Here is a 12500-nt window from a genome sequence, read left to right on the forward strand (position 1 = left end):
AGAGACTCTCAGATCAGCAGCAGGTGAGAGATTTGTTCAGCTGTCTGACCTCCACATGAGACATTGAAGTGTCCATATTACAGCTCTTATCTACTTCATTCATTATTCACTGTTCTATAGTTTCTCCCTGAGTCCCCATTTCTGTCTTAACCTTTAACACACACACACACACACACAGACCCACTCACACACACATACACACACACACACACACACACCACACACACACAGACACACACTCACAATCACACACACACACATACAGACACACACACACACACACACTCACACACCACACACACATAGACACACACTCACAATCACACACTTACAGTACACACACACACACACTCACACACACACACACACACACACACACACACTCACACTCACACATACACACACACACCACACACACACATAAACACACATAAACACACACAAACACACACACACACCACATACACACAGACACACACTCACAATCACACACACATACACACACACACACACACACACACACACACACACACACACACACACACCACATACACACAGACACACACTCACAATCACACACACACACACATACAGACACACACACACACACACACACACACACACCACACACACACAGACACACACTCACAATCACACACACACACACACACACATACATAAACACAGACACACACACACACACACACACACACACACACACACACACCGACACACACACAAACACACACACACCACACACACACACTCACAATCACACACTTACACACACACACACACACACACACACACACACACACGCAGCTGGCATTGAGACTAGGGATGGGCATAATTAATCAACGATCGATAGTTGATCATTAAGAATTTCGTCGATCACGTTAATTTGTTGTCGATTAAACTAATGTAGGTTGTGTTATATAGTGTGTCTTGAAGCAATTAAATGAATTTCACTGTGTGGCAGCAATTACATTATACCACCCGGGGAATATTTGACGCTATAGGCTTCTCCGTTACCTACGAGTTTCCGTTTTGATCTATTAAGAGTTCACGGTGAAGTGTTGCGTGGGACCATTTTATCGTTTAAAAACCGATAAAATGGTCCCACGCAAACACTGCGATGTAATAGATGCCTACCAGTAGGGCTATCAGTGCACGAGCAATAGTAGACATTGTTTCGATTTAGCTCATTGAAATAAGAGCTGCTCTTAATATTTCATATTGTTGGTTGGTTTAATACCTTGTTGTCAATAAAAAGTCGTTGTCCTACACCATGGGTCTCCAACACGTCGCTCGCAAGCTCAGTCGCTTGCCGTCCCCTTCTGAGCTTGCCAGAGGCTGAAGCAGTATAGGCCTATAGGCTACTACATTAAAAAACAATTGTTGCCGCCACTGGAGGCATTCCAGCCTACGAATTGAATAAAGTAAATCATGCAATTCAAACTCAATTTAGGCTACTTGGCTACGCAATAAGGTTTCCACTACAGCACAGCGCACGTTTTGAATGAATGAAAGCGAATGCCTTGTCTCGCAATAAACAGCGGGTGAAAATTTCGACTCTTTCAACAACATGAAATGTAATACCCCCCAGATTTCAGTGCTCATCAGTCCCAACATTGAGCAATATAATCAAACTGTCCAGAAGAAAATTAAATCCCAAACCAAACGGAAAATCTTCTGCTTTTGATAGCGGTATGCGCTCCAAACGAAACGCATATCTCACAATAAAACGCACATAGAAATAAAGGCATGCTGAATATAGCCTACGTCTGGCCCAAATAAAGCCCTTTGCTTTGCGCAGCCTAAGTAAATAAAAGACCCCGGCCATAATTTGAGGATTTACGGCATGTTATTTTTTATGAGGCTTTGTTAAATAGCCTAATTAATTGTTCTATCTAGGCTAATCTCTCACCCTCTTTCTCGACTCCGTGCCTTGGATAGTTTTGAGTTACATTTTGACAAAACCTGTCAGATCTAAGCATTATTATGTTTTTGGTTAAGTTATTGTTTAACATGATTCTTTTTTATAATTTATTATTTTGGAACAAATGAAGGTCTCTGTTTAATCTGAACGCCGGCTCGCATTCCGCTGCTTTAGAGCACCGCAGCGCAGCGCTTAATATCTGTTTAGCCTAACCAAACGTCCAGTTTAACTGCCACAAGTTATTCTTCTTGTGATAAAGATTTCATCGAGGAAAAACACGCTGTATTTCTGTATTTTCATTGCTTTTTTAAATGTATAAAAAGTTAAATAAATAATGAATTTTAATATAGGCCTAGAAATATTAATGATTAATCGATAGTCGATCGTTAATTCTCCCGACGATCGACTAAGAAAATTTAATCGAATGCCCATCCCTAATTGAGACACAAGGAGTGTCAATTTTGTTTTCATATTCCTGTGCTCAAAGCTGTAGTCAGTCCAACACATTCATGCAGAACCCAGCAGAGCACCAACATAAACTGCCAAACCAGAGAGAGGATCATCAACATGATGTGCAGTGTGTTTCACAGAGTTGCATGATGTGTGTTTCAGGTGGAGTTCCACACATCTCAGATATGAGGATCATGCTGCTGGGAAATAGGAATGCTGGGAGGAGTTTATCAGGAAACACCATCCTGGGCAGAAAGCAGTTTGGTGTCTCGGGAAGAACAGCTGAGTGTGTGAAGAGAGAAGGAAAAACAGCAGGGAGACACATCACTGTAGTGGAGGCACCAGGATGGTGGTATGACTGCACTGTAGAGCAAACTCCTGAACGTGATAAACGAGAGATTGTCCTCAGTGTGTCTCTGTGTCCCCCAGGACCCCATGCTCTACTCCTGCTCATTAATGTGAGTGACTCATTCACAGAGACACACAGAAGAGCAGTGCAGCAACACATGGAGCTGCTGGGTGAGAGAGTCTGGAGTCACACTATAGTGCTGTTCACCAGAGGGGACTGGCTGGGAAACACAACCATTGAGCAGCACATTGAGAGTGGAGGAGAGGCTCTGCAGTGGGTTGTAGAGAAATGTGGGAACAGGTATCATGTTATGAACAATAAGAAGAGTGATGTTGGCAAGGTGACAGAGCTGCTGGACAAGATAGAAGAGATGGTGGTGAGAAACAGTGGAGAAAAGAGTATGGATACACCTCTTCAATGTTAGTGTATATTTGTTTCACAATTATCAAAAATCCCCTCTGTGATTGGAATGTACTATTTATTTAAGTAATCCATAAATAATATACATGTACATTTATTCAAATGTATTTGGGTGATTGGCACTGTGCACGACTGCTATTTGCATTTATGTTTCCCATCTCTTATACAGTTAGTGAAATCCTACCTGATGACTACTCAACTGGAGATTCTGCACATGGCTCCACTAAACCAACACCTAAACCTGAGCTCATAAAGGCCTCTAAGCAGCTCAGCACTGCTGCCTCTACTCAGACCTCTGGGTTTGGCTCAGCTGAGACGGGGGAGAGGAGTGGATCTGCTGAGGAGTCATTCAGTCTGATCCCACCAATCAGAGGAGACGGAGGAGGCGGCACAAAAGGGGCCACAGCAGGACAACAGATGGCACCACTGAGACCAACACATGGAACAACACTGATTGCTAAGAGACAAGGTTTGTGTTATTTATTTATTTATTGATTTATTTGTCTAATCCAGGTAATGCCCTGAACTTTCCTCTGACCTATTTCAACTTTAGAATTAGAACTTAGTTTCTCAGATGGACTTTGATTTATTCCTAATCATCTATCCATAAAGCAAGAAGCGTCTGTGTGTCTGTCTGTCTGTCTGTCTGTGTGTCTGTGGCACGCATATCTCGCTGACCGTTTGTCAGACTGATTTCAAACTTGGCAGGTGTCTTACTATGGGCATGAGTAAGTGCAGTGCCAAATTTGACATTGTTTGAATAAGAAATGCAAAAGAAGCACATTGGCTTTCGCCGCTAGCCACTCCCCCTCCCACACACCACTGTACTGTAAGCTACCAGTGAGGATAGAAGCAGGGCTTTGGCAAAGCTGAATCAGTGTAGGTTACACGGGTAAAAACGTAACATGTCTGACCTCAACAATAAAGTGAACTTTGCGGGACTCATAAAGTGAACACGACAAGACCCACAGGTATGCAGTGGCTCTTCCAAATGACGTAAAAAATGATGTGCAATAAACGGATACTTCGAATAGCCCAGGCTACTTTGGACTGTCTTTAGACTTTGACTAAGCAAACGACAATTCCAACTGCAAGGTCCTAAATTGAAACGAGCGATGATGGTCCCGAATTAAAGAACGTCTCAGAATGCCACACATGCAAAGCATAACCAGCGACAAGCAACTAGTGGCAGACAGAGTGTGATGTCACTTATAGGCCACCAGAGACTGTTTTTGAGTCACACCGTTGCAAATTTCATATGATGCATCATTTCACAAAATGGTTTGTTTTCTCTATCATCAAGTTATTCAATAGGCTAAGCATATAGCCTTGACTCAAAACAGCTGTTAGGATTATGTCATTCTGATTTGTAAAAAATTTCACATGTAGCCATGCTTAAATTCTGCTCACTTCACATTTATTATATTATCTGTAGACCTATTCATTATCGAATGCTTACCTGGAATTATGTTTTTCCCTATCCTATTTTCAAAGCAGGCCTACCTGCAGGCATGTAATTGGGCTACAGGAATAGCATGTTTGAACGGGCACTGCACTAGTTATTTTAAAATGTATACTATTATCCTAAATGAAGTGTAAATAAAGAACATACAGGAGTAAGGGGTATGTGCATTTGATGTAAACTCTTTATTTGGATGCATTCCCCCTTCTTTTAGGCTACCCAGTGACAAATCCTTTTGTGGATGAATCTACAATTGGAGTTGACTATACAGAAAGCATTGGACATGGCTCTTATGGAAAAGTTCACAGGGGATCATACCAGGGAACACCTGTCGCTGTGAAGATTATACCAACAGGAGACAATCCAGTGACAAAAAATGAATTCCTCATACCTGGGTAATGCTCTCTCTCTCTCTCTCTCTCTCTCTGTACAGTTAAATGAGATTTGTACCATAAGTATTGTAAATGCATTGTGGCAGTAGTTGTTTTCCCTAGTAAGCTCACTCTGTTTCTATAAACTAAACTAGATGCTAAGGTAGATATGCATATTAGTTAACTGTTGTTAGGGAGACATGTAAATGTATTAGGGTATCCACACACACACAGTACCAGTGTACTGCACAAAGCTCTCTTACCAAAAGTCCTACAACATGAAGCTAAATCCTCAGCCTGAATCTCTTCCTGCAGGCGTTTGTCTCACCCCAACATTGTGCGGATGGTGGCTGTAGCCAAAAGTGAGACACAGATCCTCATTGCTAATGAGTACATCCATGGTGCCAACCTGCAGCAGGTTATTTTTACAGACACTTCCATTGAGGTAGTGCATCGTCATCTGATGTTCATCTCATATTACAAAATAATAATCAATCATTCCTAAATATTGCTCTGTAATATTTTCAGTTGCAGCTCGAAGATAAGCTGTTTGTGGCTTTAGATATTGCCATGGCTGTTGAGTACATACATGGAAGAAAGATTATTCACCAAGATCTCAAGCCAGCAAATATAATGGTCAGTTCTTCAACATGATGTTTCAAGGGATGGAGATGCTCTTTTATAATTTTTCACCCTGTGTTCATAAAAACAAATTTTAACTGTGTAAACTTTTAACTGTTGAAATTGATTACAACTGAAATTAGAACTACTGTAGAAGACTGCCTAACTGATTAATCAAATGTTGTTACATTTATATTTAATTTAATAAATATTTTCTAATTATATTTCTAAGATTGCAGCAGATAACAAGAAGGCCTACCTGACTGACTGGGGGTTGGCAAACCTGATGGACACCATATCAATGGCAAGAGGAAGCAGTCAGACGGGGGCTCACTGTGGCCCACTGGGAGGAACCCCTCCCTACATGGCCCCAGAGTGCCTAGTGGACTGTGAGGACTGCAGCACCATGTCCGACATGTGGTCTCTTGGCATCACTCTTCTGGAGATGTTCACCAACTCTAAGGCCTGGTCAAACAGTAGCCTGCGTGAACTCCGTAAGCTTCTTCATAAACAAACATCTCCTCTTGCTCTGCCTAAATTACAGCCTGCTCTTCATGACATTGTGAAACCACTGATAGAATATGAGCCCAAATCTCGCATGAATGCTAAAGACCTTGGGATACTGTTAAAGTCAAAGGTTGATGTCACCAAAAGATATGGGTTCAAATGGTAGGTAGATATACCTACTAGTGAAAGATTAAGAGATAATTTACAGCTGTTGTACTGTATATTTGTGTTATTATTACTGATACTGTTTTGAAAGCAGCTTGATGACTGTTGATCAACATGTATTCCTTTACTTTTATAGAGCAATGATGACAGTTGAATGGTAGACAATCAATGATTTATACAGACAGATACTGATTTATTGTCCAGGCAGGGGAAGGGTTGGTCGGGTGTCTTGACTGGTTTTGACCTGACCTGATGAGAAAAAGATGACTCTCAGCCCACATTTAAAGAGATCTATTTGTTCATGTTTTAAGATAAGATGGAGTAGATTTTTTTTCTTCTTTTGTAAGTGTTCTGAATTAGTCATGTACAGTACTTGAAAACTAAACTGCACAATGGAATTCTGATTTTTGCAAATAACTTGAAAACAAACACCTAAAGCAACACAATGTAGAATTTCCCCTTTTCTTCATTTTTTATCAGTCTGGGTACCCATTTAGTGCTAAGGGGATACCCAATTCATCTATCCCAATGAAAAGGATCATGTCCTACACACAACAATAACAACATGCAATACCAAGCGCTCCATCCTCCATTCTCTGTGTTGTAACTTAGTGTAGCATCAACATGACTTTGCATCCTTTATCTTCACGCAAAATGACTACATTGTGTTGCTTTTACAGTCCAAAAGCTCTCAATGGCAAGTGGGCTGTTAGTGAAATTGTATCATTCCTTAGTACGACAGTACAAATGTGTCATTACTGTAATGTAGTCTTATGATTAACTATGCAAATACGTAATACTTTTAAAGTGTTTCCTTGTTCTTTGGTTTATTATTTTAAATAATCTCTCCATGAAGTCGGCTTATTTTTGCTAATACAACTCACTGGATACTTTCCGTATGCACTGTATCTTTGAAGAAAAGCATATGGAGCAATTATATGTCTTGGAAGAGAGTTATTTTGCTCCTGTAGACATGCATGGTTTCTCCACCAAGAAGGTAAGAATCCATTCGCAATGTGGTGTGAAAATGGTTTCCTTCAAGGTATTCTCTTCTGTTTCATTCTGACGGTCAGTGTTTTCGCCTTCTTGCATGCTTGCTTGGTTTAAGATCATCTTTAAAAAATGTATATTGGTGAGAAAAACAGATCAAATGTCTGATGATTATAAGGGCAGTGTTGAATATTACATGTATGTGCTCAAGCTAACATGAATAGAATGGACCCTGAGTCTGGCAATAAAGATGATGATGATGATGATGATGATGAAAAACAGAAATATATTTAAACTGGTCACGTTATTTTCTTTTGTTTGACACCATTTCTGAAAACCCCTTCTGTGCCTTCTTTAAGATTTTAGTAACTGATATTTATGTGTGTGTGTGTGTGTGTGTGTGTGTGCGTGTGTGTTTGTGCTTGTGTGTGCCTGTGTGTGCATGTCTGTGCCTGTGAAAGATATATTGTGGCTAGTTCACTTTCTATTACTGTAGGAAGAGAAAGAGGAAGAGAATGATGATGCGTGACCAGAGGTCTCTGGGGAGCATCCACACGTTTCTTTCAAACACTCCTGGAGCGAGTCACCTTTGACCTGGAGCAAGGCAGGGCCTGGCACAAGAGAGCTACAGGCAGATCAAAGGCAAATATCACTGTTTGTGAACGCTGACGAAGAACCGTGGCCAGCCGCCTGCGTATCTTACACACACGTGCGTATTTGTGAGTGGGTGTGTGGATGTTGGTGACCCTCCGTGTCTCAAACAGTTCTGCTTCCCTCGAGTCAGGAACAGTCACACACTTGTGTCATCACACATGGCAGTTCACACTGTCACTGTAAGATAATTGCTAGTGGTAGGCGGATTGGTCATTTGCTGAAGGTCAGTTGCATTCACAGGACAGGACTTTAGGTTATATGGTGTTCCGGAGTAAAATATGCAACTGTGTGAGTAACCTCATGTTTGACATGACCTCAACTTTTTGTCATTGTTCATGGTTTCAAAATCTCTCTGTCTTAAGACTCTCTGAAGAATCTCTCTGTTTTAAGATATGAAACTATCGAGGAAAAACAATCTGTGCAAGAATCAAACACTTTAGGATATCAGTGCATGATATTGCCAGGGGGTGGCAGTCTAGAGCCATTTTTAAGCAAATCTCAGCTGATGGGGTATTCGGTTATCTTAACTTCAGACTTTCACCATAATCTTTTACTTTTCCTTATCAGAGATCCAGATCAGTTTGTAAAATGTTTTTCTCATCAAGAAGTCCCACATGTAATTTACATATGTGAAGAACAGCCTTTCTGAGTCCCCCTGCTGCTGAGATGAAGTGAGCAGCTACCTTGTTCATAGGGTTTTAATATGCCTGACAGACCTTCATCTTACTCTTTTTCTATATGTTTTCCTCACCTGATTTTAAAATACTGAGGCGTCTATGAAACATTATCAGGCTTGGCCTTGGGATTCTGTAAGTAACATGTATGGAGTAAGATCTGGCTATTCCAAGTATGTGTTTTAGATGCAAAGGTGTATAGGTGAGTTCACTCAGAATAAGTGGTAAACCTCCAAAACTGAGAGAACTATGGTGGTGAAAAATACTCTTCATAAAAAGCTTTATTAGACCACTTCATAATAGAACATTTAAAGTTTTCCCAACATGTTTCCTTCCATGGCCTTCATCAGGTGAACCTATGGTGGTGCTTTACTATAAGAATGAAGCCATACTCTTCTATCATGATGTTTACCGCTTACCTGAGTTAACCCCCATTAAGAGTTTTAACTTACCAGGTTTGATTCCCCCTCTGGTTTTAACATCTCTGGTTGTCACTGTGTTTTTAATCTAAGCCTCTAGTGCATCGACTGTGTATTTGTTTGAGTGTTGTCCCATGATCCTCTCTGCTGCACGCTTGCCCCTTGGCCAAAGTGACTCCTGGTCCAGTGAAGGGGGTCAGTGCACTGCCATCCTCTCTACTGGAACAGTAGGAGTCATTTGGTCAACTATGCAAGAGTTCACGGCTTCATGGCTGGTGTCGAATCACAAAACCAAAACAAAATGGCCCAAAGATTTTTGAGCCACTTTCTTTAAAGTGCCATGAAAATGATTGTATGATTATTATTTTTCATTTTTCAGAGAATGATTTAATTTATGATTATGATTAGTTTAGTTTATGAAGCAGTTTGTCTTTCTTCTTTACATTAGAGTAATTTATCACTTATCTTCTTATATTATTTTATCATGTGTTTACCATTTTCTATGGCCTGTATTTCTTCATGATTGATCACTGTCAGAATAATTTATTAGATGGCAGAATTTGAGCATATTAAAATATTCTTTTGATAAATACGACAGTTCAAATGACTGAATTCATGTATTTGTGGTATATTTATTTGTTATCAGCGACTTGGTGCATCAGCTCCACTTGGACACCAATCATATCTGAAATGTAAGCTCTGACCTCTGACCTCCTGCAGTTATGTGGTTTTGGGGGCGTAAATATAGATGCAATGCAGGCATCATGTCAGGACACAGCTTGCTGTCAGCTACAGTACATTAATCTTCTTTATATGTATATATGAGTACATTTATCTTCTATATGAAAGTGTGAGTGCATTGATATTGCCAAATATGGGGATCATAAAGAACAACAGAAACATGATAACCCTCCATCTTTGGGGAACTATTTTTTATAATTTCACACTCCCATTTCTCTGTCTCTCTCTCTCTCTCTCTCTCTCTCACACACACACACACACACACACACACTTTGAACACAAAGACACAACAACCAAACACTCAAAAAATACAATGACATTTTATTACTTAATTGATCCGGCTTAACATAAAATGACAAATAGTGATATAAAATAATATCAAACACTCAAGTAATTCAAATAGTGTTCTAGCCACCTGATGGGTACATGTACTGCACACATTTGGCTCTAGCCACCTGATGGGCACACTTACTGCATACATTTGGAGTGTGACAGATAGGTCACTGGGCCTGAACTCTCAAATGTCCCTTAAACACTCGCCACTGAAAGCTTGCTCTGTCCATAACATCTGAATTGCCACAACAGAGATAGGAAGGATGGAGAGTGCTATGTCCATGTGAAGTGCTACATGGACATTTCAGAGTGCAAGTCCAGCTCCTCAAATTTGCAAAGATACCACATGATACATACACACTAGTATACAATAAAAATAATTAAGTTAAATAAACATGTACATCAAATTTACAAATGACAGACTGAAAATATATGAGTCTAACTCTATCTAATGCATTTCTTTTCTCATTTTACATATGAGCGCTTTAGCTCTGAATTTGCTCATTCCAGTGCTTCATTCATGACTTAGTCTCACTGCTGCCATCTAGAGGAAGGGTGCTATCAGACTTGAGGCAAGATCGATCAGCAAAACAGACCGACAACACTGCCTTTACCCCTACGGATAGCAAGCTCTCAATCCTCTGGTCATCTGATATGTAACTGCTATGAGACTGTGCTGGCAGCTTTCACGGAAGAAGGCTAATGTTGCTGTCCAAAAAAGTGGCATAGTTAGTCCCTTTGCCATAGTTAGTTCTGTGTTGGCTGTCTCACCAGACTATTAGTGAGGTGTTCTCCTGTGGTAAGTCCTAAGTCTGCTGCCTGTGTGCCTGCAGCCGATAAACTGTGAATGGCTTGACACAAGGAAGTGATAAAAGCTGGGACCTTCAGCCCAGGGTCCAGGCTTCAATAGTGATTCAGATACTTTTATTGCACTGGTGTGTGTTTGGCCTTATGGTCATTCGTTACCATAAACACACACACGCACACACACACACGCACACACACACACACACACACACGCACACACACGCACACACACACCCTTCTCTCCCTCTCACTTTACTCAGCAGGCCCCAGTCAATGGAGAGTATGGAGGTATATGTGACTGGGGACCCCAGTTGGAGGATTGGAGATTGAAGAGGAGTAGCAGAGTTGTCCATTTAAAGCTTGGTCTTATTGGCGTCAGGCTCCTGTTCTCGCTCTGTTGTGGTGTCCATTTAAAGCTTGGTCTTAATGGCATTAGGCTCCTGTTCTGGCTCTATTGTGGTGTCCATTTAAAGCTTGGTCTTAATGGCGTCAGGCTCCTGTTCTCGCTCTGTTGTGGTGTCTGCCTGCCAGGAGGTGTGTGTGTGGTTGGTGTTGTCGTGGTCCTCCACGTAGCCCATGTTGTCGTGCATCTTACTGTTGTATTCCTCCATTTCTATGGCTTTCTTGGTCTGGAGCTGCAGCAGCACTGCCTTGTTCACACCAGGCCCTACGAAACAATACGGCAAAAACATCTGGTGTGATATGAGCTGTTAAATGAAGTTGTGCAGTGCCCATAAGAGATGGACCCACGGGACACTGCATCTGGCCTCGGTCGCCATATTTACACTTGAATGTAGTCAGGCCGACTGAGTCTCACATTTGTCACCATGATGTCTCAGTTGTCCATGGTGCAGTGAACTTACATGTGTGTGTGTGTGTGTGTGTGTGTGTGTGTGTGTGTGTGTATGTGTGTGTGTGTGAATGAAAGAGAGTGTGCAAGTACATGTGTCTGTGTGCACCGCATGTGTGTGTGTGTGTGTGTGTGTGTGTGTGTGTCTGTGTGCGCCGCATATGTGTGTGCAGGGCCTTACCAAAGAAACTGAGGAGTACAGGCAGAAATATGAGGCCATGCACCAGCCCCAGGAGGGTGATGACTAGGTTGAGTCTGAAGAAGAAGATCTGGATGAGCTGAGCCTTGGCAAATGCCAGCACCACGATCCCCGGCAGGTTGGTCATGGCAACACCGGCAAGCACCTATTGACAGACAGAGAGAGAGTCCTCTGCGCTGTAAATCTACTGATCATTCTGAATCATATTCACTGCGGAAATGTAAAAAAAAAAGAACTGACTACCTTGATAAGTCAGCCTAGTAAGTTCAATGCCCTTCATGTAGTGCAGTTATACATAGACTTCTTTTGTGGCTCGACAGCCTATTTTAGCCCATACTGTACCACCCTGTGTGTGTGTGTGTGTGTGTGTGTGTGTGTGTGTGTGAGCTGACTCATATCCTGTGGTACTCACAGCGCTGCCCATGTTGGCGGTGGCCTCCTTGGCCCTCTCCACGTGTGTGGGCCGGACGCTGAGGGCAAAGGAGCGCGTCAGGTGAGAGACAAACTCCACTGAGATGCCCACGGCCTGGAGAGAGAGAGAGATAGATA

The 12500-nt window shown here is 41.6% G+C and overlaps 2 protein-coding genes across 2 annotated transcripts in view; one reads left to right on the forward strand and one right to left on the reverse strand.

Moving 5' to 3' along the window:
* Positions 1-12500, forward strand: part of LOC143106561 (uncharacterized) — a 64840-nt gene that overhangs the window by 14276 nt on the left and 38064 nt on the right. The window contains exon 7 of the mRNA XM_076270891.1: positions 1-23. This exon is cut by the window's left edge and continues 682 nt beyond it. Coding sequence (XP_076127006.1) covers positions 1-23 — 23 coding nt within the window. The remainder of the gene's footprint in view (positions 24-12500) is intronic.
* The window catches only part of LOC143106394 (NPC1-like intracellular cholesterol transporter 1), a 25011-nt gene continuing 23880 nt past the window's right edge, over positions 11370-12500 (reverse strand). Inside the window, exons 18-20 of the mRNA XM_076270666.1 lie at positions 12364-12477; positions 11934-12096; positions 11370-11569 (exon numbers count right to left, since the gene is read on the reverse strand). Coding sequence (XP_076126781.1) covers positions 11370-11569; positions 11934-12096; positions 12364-12477 — 477 coding nt within the window. The remainder of the gene's footprint in view (positions 11570-11933; positions 12097-12363; positions 12478-12500) is intronic.

The sequence above is a fragment of the Alosa pseudoharengus genome, unplaced genomic scaffold, assembly GCF_046254945.1.
Source record: "Alosa pseudoharengus isolate Yale_2024_CS ecotype anadromous, Long Island Sound unplaced genomic scaffold, YU_APseudo_1.1 YU_APseudo_1.1_scf_6, whole genome shotgun sequence".
Classification (NCBI taxonomy): Eukaryota; Metazoa; Chordata; class Actinopteri; order Clupeiformes; family Clupeidae; genus Alosa; species Alosa pseudoharengus.